General features: G+C 38.3%; 2 protein-coding genes across 3 annotated transcripts in view; one reads left to right on the top strand and one right to left on the bottom strand.

The window, feature by feature from the left end:
- Positions 1-13,554, top strand: part of Atg16 (Autophagy-related 16) — a 351,557-nt gene that overhangs the window by 77,025 nt on the left and 260,978 nt on the right. The window lies entirely within an intron of this gene.
- Positions 1-13,554, bottom strand: part of neo (ZP and PAN domain-containing protein neyo) — a 207,742-nt gene that overhangs the window by 68,405 nt on the left and 125,783 nt on the right. For both annotated transcript variants that reach the window (XM_074137308.1, XM_074137307.1), the window contains exon 2: positions 1,228-1,549. In XM_074137308.1, coding sequence (XP_073993409.1) covers positions 1,228-1,540 — 313 coding nt within the window. In that variant the 5' untranslated portion in view covers positions 1,541-1,549. The remainder of the gene's footprint in view (positions 1-1,227; positions 1,550-13,554) is intronic.

The following is a 13,554-nucleotide window of genomic DNA, read 5'->3' as shown; positions in this document are numbered from 1 at the left end:
ACTTTTTGCTCAAGTTTGCAATTAATGCTGCTTTGTGAAGTGTTGAAAAGTACGCGGATAATTGTTGAAAGTCTCTGTTTAGCCTCCAGCAGGTAGGCTGGAAATGTGGGCGGTTGCTCTGCTGGTAGAAAGTACTCCACTTTTGGACACTATCTCTTCCAGGCTCAGCGACTAGGCTTCCTTTTGTGTTAACATTATAATAACATTATTTGCCAAGCTTACGTTTAATCATTCAAAGTAAAGTATTGCCTACTTTTCTGGCGGGGCGTAACGGCTCACTAACTAAATTAGGTGTGTTGGTAGACGTGGGGCTATCTAGAAGGCTGTTTCCTCTATCACCTGTATCATTGATAGTTATCGTAAGTGCAACTAAGAAATAAGTTCACCACTGGATAAAAATACTGGAATGTACTGGATATATTTAAATAGTCCATTCTGTCTAATGCTTCCTCTGGAACTGGGTCATTTCGTGACAGAATCTCAGCTTGCAGGTATAATACACCATGACCTTAATGATTCAATTAACTGTTTAATCCAGAAATTGAAATAAATTGTTCACTTTCTCCAGCGGTAATGGCATCAGACCCATTTATTGCGATCTATATTGCTAGTTTCCAGCCCGAATGGCTATATCTTCAGGAATCTGGGCGTCTTTGCCGAGGTGGCCTAGTCTAATAGCACAAATTGTCTGCTGGGAATGTCTTCAAGATCACGCAACTTTGTTTTTTTCCGTGACGTCTCTTACGATGAATCTTGGTTTTTTGTTAACTCTTTGCGTTAACTTCCGCTATGGTTGATAGATCCCTAATTACACTATGCCACAGAAAGCACTGTGATCATATTGAAGTTTAAAAATTAAGTATTCACCAGAAACCGCGTTTTGACGTAATTATGAACACTAAAAATAACTTTTTGGTTTGTAGAAACTGGCCTTTATGTACGTAATTTGTGTTTTTGTATGACCCTTAGCTCAAAAACGAAAACAAATGGCATGAACTTTGAACCTAATGACCGGTTTGCGTACCCGTAGTGACTTGAAAATACCTTTCGTGATAAAAATTAGGAAACCAAAAAGATTGTGTCACTTTTCGGTGAAAATGGATGGATAAGGTAATAGCTAAAAGAAGAATGCTCTTGAGCTTAAACATTAGACCAGGGTGTTATACCCGGTCATTACTTCTCTGGTTGATCTTAAAATTAGTATATATACAATTAAGGCCCTCTTACCTGGATAATTGTCAGCATTCGAGGCGAACAGTACACAGAGTCCAGTCTCATAGTTGACCGAATGACAAGATTCATTGGCATGGCATGCTTCCAGACAGTCGGTCAACATCAGAGTGCCCGGCATAGAGTCCAACAGATCGTCCGGAGCGGTAAAAACATAGCCTGTGACCAACTCAAAGCCTAACAGTTCTGGGTCACATTCGGCCAGCACTTCGCCAGCCGAGGTTATATCTTGGGATAGGGTTGGCGTGGTTGACGTCACCAGGATTACTATTAATAGACTTGGTAGGATTGTCGTCCAAGATGTTCCCATTCTTGCCGCCTGTGACAAACAAAGAAAAAAAAAAATTAGTTTACGAAATTAGATCATCAGCCATTTAGGGTGCGGAACCCTTAGGTCCAAGATTCCTAACTAGTTTTTTTGCCCTAACTCTGTAAGCATGTCCACTTCGGGTTAAATGGAGTGCTCCAGTATCTGGGTCATAGATCTAATTAAACATCTCCAATGGACCGAACTAAGAGTAAAGAATCTCCAAAAGAATGGCGGCTTCATGTAAAAGGCAAGTCATGGAAGAAAGTAATGGGTCATTGACGGTTAACTTCATCATTTCCGGCATTTACCCCTTTTCTTTTTTGGCTGCTGGTAAGAAAAGTGTGGAGATCGTGTCAGGATGAATTTCCACCAAAAATACACTTTATAATGCAATAAGCGCAATGATCATGATGTCCTGTCATTGTTGGCGATCTAGAATGCTCAAAACATCACGTAATATCCGGTTTAGGGTGGCCTAAGAGTGACTTCACTGAAGCGATTTCCCTAGATTTTCCAGTGGCTTTACATGATTTTCCTTTAACCTTGACCTAGGAAAGGTCTATTTGTGGAAACTTCTCCACTTCCTGAAGGAGGAGCTTCCCTCCTTTCTTTCAAGACATGTTGAGCATAAATTTTAGGTAGTAATATCTTTAGGAGCAAAAACTTAGAATCTCCCTCGGCTCCCGATAGTGGACGCACAGCATTCTGGAAGAGACCCAAAACCCTGTTACAGGATCTCCGGTTAGCACTAATTTAATCAAAATAACGTCTTTTAACCGCTGCGATGTTATTCACTTTCACTGATCGCAGACAGACAGACAACCAATTTATAGTATCACTATTTTGTCTTTGAGTTTGTTCGTCGTAGCACGCGTTTATTGTATCGCTGACCGGTTTAGGACCTTCATCCATCACCAGATATAGACTAATCTGTCCTAAAAATTGCTGTCATTAGATTTCTAGAAATAAATAAATAAACTTTCATATTTTTATTAATGAATATATGTAGTTACTCCTATAGTATATTATTTACTGTACATACTGTAGTTTCATATTACAGTGTATTATAAAGTATTAAATAGTACATGAAGTTATGGCTTGAGCGTGAGTTACAGTTAAGTGCCCGCATGACGAGTCAATTACTGGCCGCAGACAATGGCTTAATCACCCTAACGATGTGGCTGTGAGGGGCTAGTTATACAGTACCACCGCTTCCTCCGCCAGCGCCAAGGTCTTGCTTGCTGTATTGGAATTCTAGACCAGGAGGGAGGACGCTCATGAAGATTTCTACTCTCTCGTCAAAAAAAAAACCCACCATACTTTCTCCTAACTGCAGTTTTGCTCTCTTCTTTCTCATGTGGTGAAAAGACATGCAAAGAGGTTACAGTGGATTTAGGTTTCTAGGCTCCTCGCTACCACCTACATTTGGGGCGGTGGTTGGGCACCGCCAAGAGCACTTGGGAGTGATTTCAACAAGTATTTGGGTTCACTTTTCCTTTTCTGTAGCCCTTTTAGAGCTTTTGTTAACTTAGGGAGCCCCAACTCTCCATTCCAACCCTCCCTACTGGACAGTGCCACTCCCCAAGGAACCACAGGAACAGGCCGCGTTCTGTTCCCCGTTGAAATTACCATTTTTCTCTTACTACATCCAAGTAAGGGGGAAGAGTATTTGCGATTGTGTTGTTAACCATTCAATGTCGATTTTTTTTTCACCAGAAATGTTCACTATGATTGCATCGTCTTCGTTTTGGAGCCCTGGGCACAGGATGACGCAAAGACGAAAAAAATTGCAGTAAGTTTGGCAATCTGGTTTAGGTGACTTGAGAATAAAACTTTTGGACAAAATTGCCAAAAGGGAAAGTGCCATTTTCCAGTTTTCCTCGATAAAGCTTCCCATGAAATTGCGCCTGAATAGTTTTTCGCCAGAAAAATTCTATTTAAAGTACTTCTGCGGGTCAGAGGAGTGGCTTAACATTTCACTAATTATCCATCTCAGTGTAAATTAGGGACTTATCACAAATTGGCTGATTTCCTTCGATTCGACTTTCGATTCGATTCATTCGATTCGACTTTCGATTCGACTTTCGATTCGATTCATTCGATTCGACTTTCGATTCGATTCATTCGATTCGACTTTCGATTCGATTCATTCGATTCGACTTTCGATTCGATTCATTCGATTCGACTTTCGATTCGATTCATTCGCCTCGATTTTTGCACTTTTCAGCGTTTTTGTCTGCTTTTAAGTGAATATGGAAGTGAAATACTTTTTAGTAAAAAATTCTAAGTTTCAAGAAAATTAAATTACGTAATTTGCGAGTAAGAGGAAGTCATTTATTTGAGTGTTACGATCACAGAATTATTCAGAATATCGATTGCAGTTAGCCAGATTGCTTTGCTGCGTGCAGTTTTTGAAATTGCATGCCCTCCGTATTGTCTTCATCGCCGTGTTGGTGTGTAGGGAGATTTCCTAATTGTGATATGTTGCAAAATAAATTGTTCAGCGACAATATTATGAAATAATACGAATGGCAAATTATGGTAAACAGTGTGAAATTTCACTGTAATGAAGAATTCGGCACCTAGCCCAGGATGAAAGATTCGAGTCTAGATTCGAGCTTCCGGTATTGCTGTTCACGCATGCGCATACATTTCCTTCCGCCTGGAGTTGAGAGAAGCGTGTGGCCAAACAAACACCAAATGCCGTTTCCCTTTAAGCCATCCTACATGGGAAGAATACTCTTGCTAGTATTCTTTCGACAGGATTACCGCTTTGTTTTGGTGTCTCCTATCCAAATCTTTTCACAAGAAAGATTCAACAACACGCGATCTTTCCGTTTTACCAAGGGAAAAGATTTAGATTGGGACACATCACGAAGAAGAAGAACACAACAAGCAATAAGCGCGCTCTATGTTTGAACTTTGCTCGTGATGCTACCCCCAGCTGGAGAGAGACTATCTCCCAGACCGTAGTCAGCACACTGGAGCTGGACTGCTTCCTGGAAGCGATAGCGTGTTCCTCGTAGCGTTTTCCTCTTTTCTCCGTTCTCTTTCTAAACTAGTCACTATCTTACCTAAACAGTTACCACGTATTTTCCTTTTATGACTGCACTTTTGTGAATGTTTTTGGTGAATTCGAGAAAAAAAAAACACCAAACCGGAAGTGCCCTTCCGGAATATATAATTTAAAGTTTTTGCGCGATGTTTCCGGAAATGGCTACCTTAAAGTGAACACCTAAATATGACATAAACTTGAAGGGGGATGGAGATAATGGTTTGTGATGACATCACATTTATCCCAAATAAGAAACCACACTGTTCTAGGGATTGTAAGTGTTGGAGGCGGCTACGTAGCCTTACAACAGATCAGAACTAAACTAGGACAGTCAGCAGAGCTTTTTTATTGAATGAGAGGCTTTAAAGTTAAAAAAAAAAAAAATACAAGAAAAGATGGCGATAAGATTGTGATATAGTAAGCCGTGAATAGACACAAGGAAATTCCGCCCATTTCTCTCCTATTATTATTTTATTTTGTGGGAGAAATGAAAAAAATAAAATAGGAATCCTATCGTGCTGCGATCTAGTAGCGAAGAGTTGCACCTGTACTCTTCTAGGCGTACCGTTACTGTGTTAGAATAAGCGCACACCTCATGTGAACGGTGTAGGGGGCGGTGGTGGAAGGGATTTATAACAGTGTTGTGCTGTTAGCTAAGTGTTATCTAACAATTATAGTAGAATGCGTGCGCATGCGCTCTCTTAAACAATAGAAAACAATTAATCCTTTAACAATCTGTTCGCACAGTTCTCATCAAAACGGAGCACAGTAACCGCAATAGATTTGATAGAATCTACTCATTCTGGTTTCCGGTTGTTCGCACTCATAAGATAGACTAAATCTGGTGAGGGTGGGAGGGTACACACGGTGATTTCCGCTTTACGACATTCATCTTTTCTTTAAAACTTGGTATTTGTACTGAAAACAAAAAAAAAAAAAATAGTTGAATGTTCAATGTACGTGTCTATTTTAGTAAATACTGTAAGTTGATGGAATCATGACGACATCTATACTGCCTCAAAGGAAGTTTAAAAAAAAAATGAACAGCACAACATACGTACATTATATCTGAATTCAAATAAAACCTCTTTAGCGACTGCACAGGAAATTACTTGCTCAATCCGCTGATGGAACATTTCGACTTCCGGTGAACAACTTGAAATCTTCGACATCACCACTATTCATCGCCTGGGCATGAAAGAATGTTTTTTTTTTTGTTTTTTTTCAGCGCGTTGTGTTTGTACGTATGTGAGTAGATGTTAGATGCAGAATATCGAGCAAACTTGGTCTTCGCTGCTGATTTCATGGTTTTAAATGAAATCCTTTCTACCGAAAGTGGTTCTTTATTGACTTTCTACCACCTAAATTCCCGATCAATTTTATTATTTGAAAAATTTCTCTGGTAGGCGCCACGGTAGCCGAGCGGTTAAAAACGAGACCCGCAAAGCTAAGATGTATTGTTGGTTTAGTGGGTTCGATTCCCCGGTCTCTAGGCTTTGGATTTTATTTAATGGTTAATATGAGAAATAAGGCGGTTATAGGCTAGACCCGCAAAGCTAAGATGTATTGTTGGTTTAGTGGGTTCGATTCTCCCGGTCTAGGGTTCGGATTTTATTTAATGGTTAATATGAGAGAATTTACAGAAAAGTATGTTTGCTAGTCGCCTCCGTCCACGATACCTACTTTAATAGTTGGACGTAAAGTCCGTCTGGAAAAATAGGCGATTACTACTTTACATTTCTCCGGTAAAGTTCGTTTCTTTAAGGGAACTTGAAGCACCCCTCTGTTTAGAGGATCCTTCTAACTCAATAAACTAAGATGCTGCCATCTGTGCCGTACCAATAAACATTGTTATAGTTCCAAGTCTGAGTAAGCTTGACGTACCGGAAATGCGAGTTAAGAGGAAATGCTTGTTACTTTTATTTCAATGTTTTCTACAATAAGTTGATTTATGACTTGTTATTAAATAAGCCTGGGTATAAATTGCTGGACTTCCTGTACCTCCTCGAATACATAATTATTTCGAAAAACTAATCATTTAAAGGAAATCCATCACTTGTGATCGCCATTTAAGGAAGTCGTGTGAGTATTTGAAACTTATTTCGAATTCAAGGGACTGAGAATCCTCTACTTCATTACTGGTTGTGAATCTACAAAGCGCTAGTACCCAACAAAAGTGCGGAAATAAAAAATACATCAAAGCCACCTTAATCGAAGAAGTAGGTCGTGAGAACCGGAAGAATTTTAAAACCTTTTAACGTAAGAAAAAAAAAAGAATGAAATATCAAAGAATGGCAAAAAAAAAATAGTCGACAAAACATACACTTAGTTATATAAAGAAAACGGAAATATGCATTAATAGTTAGAGGTACTGCAACTTTGTGGTTACGTTTTGGCGCACCGAATTAACGGGAATTGTTTAACCACGATTTTGTGTCCAATATAAGGTATGTCATGCACTGCCGCCGTGTGCAATGTAGTTCCTCCTCCTCCGGTCGGTGCACGGTCCGTAGCTCCAAAACTATTTGGGAATATTAATTTTTTGATAACCAACCAACAACTCATTGTAAACGGTTATTACTTGTGGGGCTTTTATGTCTATCAATTCTTGTGGTTTTTGGTTTCATTTAGGCGGGAGGAAGGAAGTAGAAATAGCAGCTATCTTTTTCTTTGTTTTGTTTCTTGATGTTTTGAAAGCGTCCTCTTGTGGATGAGTGGTAGGTTCTAGAACCCTTGGGAAGTTGTTGGGAAGGTTCCAAAATGATTGTAACAGGATGACTATCCTGTTTAATGAGCTGGACCAACCACTTCCTCGGCGATTTCCTAAGAATACGTCTTAAATCAGTTTCGATTGAAATAAATTGTAAGCTTGTTTTAAAATCTCCTAACTAATTTTAATTATTGTTCATTATTTTTGGTGACAGAATCATAGTTTCAATAGGATGGTTAAAAATTAATGCCAGTTTCAGTCATTATAAACTTTATTCTGCCGAGCTTTCGACCTAGGGACTAGCTCAGCTTCAGGGCTAATTTACAATATACTGTTTTTACATCATTAGAGAGTTGGTGTATCTTCTGTCTTGTTTCCATGAACAGACATGACAGAAGATACACCAACCCTGCAATGTAAAAACAGTACTTTGTAAATTAGCCCTGAAGATGGACCTAGTCCCTAGGTCGAAAGCTCGGCAGAATAAAGTTTATAATGACTGAAACTGGCATTAATTTTTAACCATCCTATTGAAACTAATTTTACTTTCTTTTGCTATCGTAAGTAATTTGGAAGTATTTTCAATTGTGTCAAATTTCAGACGTAAATGAAATCGATATCTCTACACCAAATTGATGAGCTCTACCCCTCTGATAATGGATGAAGATCCGAAACCGTACAAAGCTACTACAGAAGAAAAAAAATAAAAATATATTATCCACCACTGCAGGATCTGATCACACATTTTCAGTGAGGAAAGATCTTAAGAACTGGAAGGACAAAGTTTGGTAAAGACATCGCTGAACTTGGTACGACCCAGGCTTGCCACCCCGGATAGGGGTCGTTCACCGGAACCAAGAAAGAAACAGTCCAAGGTCTCCCTTCCCAACCACCCACAATTATCATCCCATTCACAGTTGAATCGAGGAATTTGATTGGTAACCTATTAAGAGATATATATCTATCGGCTAATAATGGAAGTGTCTGATTTCCAAAAAAAAAATACAAGTTTCTAAAAAGGTACTTTGCTGTGTGAAAAATTGGCCGGAAGTTGATTGGTATATACATGAAATTGAGAGTAAACCTTTTTTTGTAAACCAATGTTGGCAAAACTGTTCGAATTGAATGGTTTCCACTATTTCTTTGTCGACTAAGATTATTGGAGCGTTTTTTTTTGTGTGTGGAGGCGGGAGGGTGGGTGATGATAAATATCTCAATCTGTGCAATACAGATGTACAATGTTCTCTAATAATACTAAATGAGCTCTTCATAGTATTGACATTATAATAAATATGTGTGTATGAGATTGTGGAGAGGGGATGATCACCATGGTAACACAGAGAGAGATGATCGTACATCTCTCTGTCTTTCTCTCAGTTCTTTTCTTCAGTTTGTGGTCATAATAACTTTAAAGGGGAGGGGGAAAGAAATAAGAAAAAAGATTTCTTGGTATAGGAATGGTTTGTCGCAGTTTGCGTCCTCTAATGGGCGATTGGAGAATGGCCGCGAGTTGCCTGCGTGTTGAAGAGGTAGGTATATTGACGTGTATTGAGTCAACAGGCTGGAAAATTGGTAATCCTCAAAAAAAGAGAAGAAGCGATTGGGGCTACGAGAGAGAGAGGTGTGCGCCCCGTATTGTGTCACAGTTGCTTTGGTCCTCAGCCGGCCCAATCATGCTGTTTGCTGTTTCTCTCGCTCTTTACTCGCTTCTTCTCTCTCCCAGTGATTATTTCTTCTATTCTCTACCAATTCATTCTTGCTTTGGTTGAATGTTTTACAAAGTGCTATTTTCTCTGCCAGATCGTCTTCTATCTTCTTCTTCTTGAATAATTCACTATAATTTCAAGGACAAATTGAGCTTTTAAAGTAGTTAACATTCCCAGGCATTGCATAAGAGAATCTTTTTGGCTGTTCTCTTTCACTTTCTTAGATTTACTTTCTCTAATCGATAGTAAGAGAAAGTGCTCGATTTGGTCCCCCCCCCCAAATATCTCGAGTGGGCATGCGCACGAATTTCTCTTATTTAGAACTTGGAGAAAACTTTGAGCCAAAAAATAAAGAATAAAGTAGTTTAAAAGTTTTAGAATTGTAAAGTTGGAGTTGTAGAAACATTATGCTTATTTCATTTGATGGTAGATGAAAATCCGTAGGCGGAAGAAAACCCATGCGTGATACAATGAATAAAATCAACGATATTATCCAAGCACTGCAGACCTAATCACATTTTTGTTGTTGTTGTTAGATTAATTAGTTTGACTGTGAAACGGAAAAAAAAAAATTGAAGTCAAAATCTCTACACCAAATTGATTTAATGCATGATCATGGTTGATAGTCGAAAAACTGCCAAGGGGATGAACCAATAAACATGCGAATTATGACGGGAGAATTTCTGTACCTAAACCGCCTGTTTTATTTATTAGATCAATGACGCAAAAAAGTAGTAGTAAAGTAATTGCCTATTTTTTCAGGCGGGCTTTACGTCTAACTCCCAATTAGGTGTCGTGGACGGAGGCGACTAACAAACATACTTTACTATAATTTTTTCATATTAACCATTAAATAGAATCCAAAGCCTAGACCAGGGGGAATCGAACCCACTAAACCAACAATACATCTTAGCTTTGCGGGTCTAGCCTATAACTGCCTTATTTCTCATATTAACCATTAAATAAAATCCAAGGCCTAGACAGGGGGAATCGAATCCACTAAACCAACAATACATCTTAGCTTTGCGGGTCTAGCCTATAACTGCCTTATTTCTCATATTAACCATTAAATAAAATCCAAGGCCTAGACCAGGGGAATCGAATCCACTAAACCAACAATACATCTTAGCTTTGCGGGTCTAGCCTATAACTGCCTTATTTCTCATATTAACCATTAAATAAAATCCAAGGCCTAGACAGGGGGAATCGAACCCACTAAACCAACAATACATCTTAGCTTTGCGGGTCTAGCCTATAACTGCCTTATTTCTCATATTTTTTTTTTTTTTTTTTTTTTTTTTTTTTTTTTTTTTTTTATGATTTAAGGCGCGTCAACATCTATGGTTATTGGCGCCCGGAGCTTTTTCCAGTGCACTGCCGGCCTCCGGACAGTGTTCTCTCTTTACAGACAACACTGTCCATCACCGGACAGTGAGCTGTAAGAAGCTCCTAGGAAGAAAAAATCTAAGGGTCAGCAGCTGGATTCGAACCCGGGACCTCCGCGTGGGAGTCCAGTATGCTAACCACATAGCTAATCCCTTCCCTTATTTCTCATATTAACCATTAAATAAAATCCAAAGCCTACGAGTAGACCGGGGGAATCAAACCCACTAAACCAACAATACATCTTAGCTTTGCGGGCCTTGCCTATAACCGCTCGGCTACTGTGGCGCCTCAATGACGCAATTATTATGCCCAAGTTTAGTGAAAATTGTAAGGACCATTTTTTCGAGGAAAAATCTGTAGAAATTCTTCATTAAGTTAAAATTTCCCAATTTGAAGAAAATAAAACCAAATTTAATCGATATATTATTTGAATTTAATTTTTTTTTTTTTTTGCGCATCAACAGCTGAGGTCATTAGCGCCCGGAGCTTTTTCCAGTGCACTGCCGGCCTCCGGACAGTGTTCTCTCGTTACAGACAACACTGTCCATCACCGGACAGTGAGCTGTAAGAAGCTCCTAGGAAGAGAAAATCTAAGGGTCAGCAGCTGGATTCGAACCCGGGACCTCCGCGTGGGAGTCCAGTATGCTAACCTCATAGCTAATCCCTTCCCTTGAATTTAATTTGTAGCTGAACTTATTGCATTCAACAGTTCCATTACGGTGGTAACTATGGAAAGCTAGCCAACATTACTGCTGACTAGATATATTAAGTTATCGATCACATTTTTTTATGCAATTGTCTTTGCAGGAACATTAGAAGAATATATACTGTCGCGTGAAGTTAGCCACTGTATCGTGAATATAAAATCTAATATAATGATGGGTCCATTGTATAATGACTGCAGAAAATGTAATTACTTTACGTGATTGCATATAAAAGAACAGCTGATTAAGTAAAATGAAAAGACCGGTTGGTCTTATAATTGCCACTGCCAGCTTGATTATAGTTAGTTATTTTATTTAACAGTTTAAGAACTTGTTGCTATATTTATTTTGAGGACGGAACTGAATGTTATAATTCCGTCTCTCTCTTTTTAAACGGTTTAGATGAAAATCTTCCAAGAATTAGGTTTCTGTTTTCTTTTATCTCTTTTCTATTATTATTATTTTTTTTTTTGCTTTCACAGGTCTGAATGTGCGGAACGGGTCGTGAATTAGGACGATAAGGATTGGCGCGGACACTTTGGAATTTCCACTGCCATCTGTATAGTTAATATTTTTTCTGATCAGGGAGGGAGGCACTCTCAGCTGGCAAATAGAGAAAAGTATTGTCATCCTCTGTTGTTTGTATGAATGTTCTTGTCCACTATTCGGTCAACACAGTTTCTTGAAAATTGTAAAGCTTTTAAAGTTATTTCCGGTGTGGAAAACAAACAGAATATATAACGTTCCTCATCAGACTCAATTTTTTTTTGGTTTTTGTACAGGAAATGATTCAAATTATTTCCAGGATTCTAGATGAAAGTGATTTCTAAATAAATTTTTAGCAATCAATGGTTTTCATTGTCAACCACGAGGTCAATTCTGAGCTCAGCTCGGAGCTACTTTCAGTTCTATGCGGATAAAGGGAGCTAATCTTTTTGAAATGAAATGAAAGTTATGCATTTCTGAACGGCCAGTCCGTTCAAGAACTTGAAGCCCTGCTGAGTTGCTTAATCAAGGCCTAGGACCAAGCTTTGCCGGTGTAGAGAATTCAATCCAAAGTTGATCCGTTACTAGGTTGATCCCATTTTCGGTTCTCTGATTCAGCAAGGTTGCTCAAATTGAGCTATTTGCTTGCTAGTGGCTTAGGTCCAATTTGTTAGCATTAAGTTTTGCGCATGAGCAGTTCATTATCCCGGGGAACGTAATAAATAGTTTAAAAATATTTAATTTTCTTGGAGGAAACGATACGATGCGCAGTACGATGTTTATAGAAAATCATATAACCCATTTTCATGAAAATCTCAAAAGAAAAAAATGAAAATCGGTCCAACGAACGTTTCACTTCCGGTCACCGATTTTATTTTCGTAATAATTTTAAAATTGTTTACGATTCGTTACACCTTACACAGAAGAGACAGTTTAGAAAGAAAACCGAACAAACCTTTTGCTTTCCCCCCTCCCCCACCCGTTGGGGCCTCAAAATTCTGGCGAGAAAAACTAAATTCGGGAAATTGGCGCATTTCCTGAGGGAGTTGCGCGAGTAAGATTAAGTGGGGGTTAATACTGAGTGAAATAAGTGTATTCATGGATCTATTTTCATTTCTTCCTTCAGAATTCTCGAGGAAAATTGTTAATCTGTAGTAATGGGCACTTTTCCTGAAGTTTTCCCTTAAAGAAAAATATTTCCCATATCAAAAAACAAATATATATATATTTTCAGCTTAAAAAGGAAGATAGCTGTTAAACAAAAATGAAAATGCTTTTTATATAAGCTGGAAAATATAAGAAAATTGATGCAGCTTTAGTTTTCTTTTTATTTTCTTCTTCTTTTTTTTTGGAAGAAAACCTTAAACTGAATAAAAAAGAAACTGTACGTAGGAAAAGTGGCATTTCCGTTAGATCACTTTTAACTGTAACCTTGGAGTCCAGCGTAACGTTTTCTCCGTGGACTCCGCTGGACGCTTTGGGAAAATTAAAAAAGAATCTAGCGAGAGCACGCGCGGCTGTAGCTTTTAATATTTATTATTGGCGAATTTTCTTAATTGTGAATTACTCAATAATTAAGATAAAACAGTAATGAAGATTTTCTTTCAGGAAGCAATTTCAGAACAATAGTACGGCAATGCCTCCAGAATCGAATAAAATCGACAGTCTCTAAGGGATAGAGAAAAGCGAACCAAAATTATGAGACTACAAAGTATGTTTCAAAAAAAGTAAAAAAATAAATAAAAACCGAACTGTAAACTCTTACGACTTCCGCTTAATCAATATTGAGCGTAATTTTGAGGCCCTTACCTTTTAAATTGTTTAAACTTTTTGAGTTCCGGCAATTTTTTCCCGAAAAATACCGGAAGTTTCAATTCGTTTGTACAGTGATGCGGGAAATGCTTTTCTATCAAAGTCAATTTTGTTGTATTCTTTTTTAGAAAATTTTACATATCGTAACATATTAG

Source organism: Rhodnius prolixus, unplaced genomic scaffold (genome assembly GCF_049639745.1).
Source record: "Rhodnius prolixus isolate KJV_2025 unplaced genomic scaffold, Rpr scaffold_5, whole genome shotgun sequence".
Lineage (NCBI taxonomy): Eukaryota > Metazoa > Arthropoda > Insecta > Hemiptera > Reduviidae > Rhodnius > Rhodnius prolixus.
Note: the sequence above shows the minus strand (reverse complement) of the source record. Positions and strands in the feature narration are given on the sequence as shown.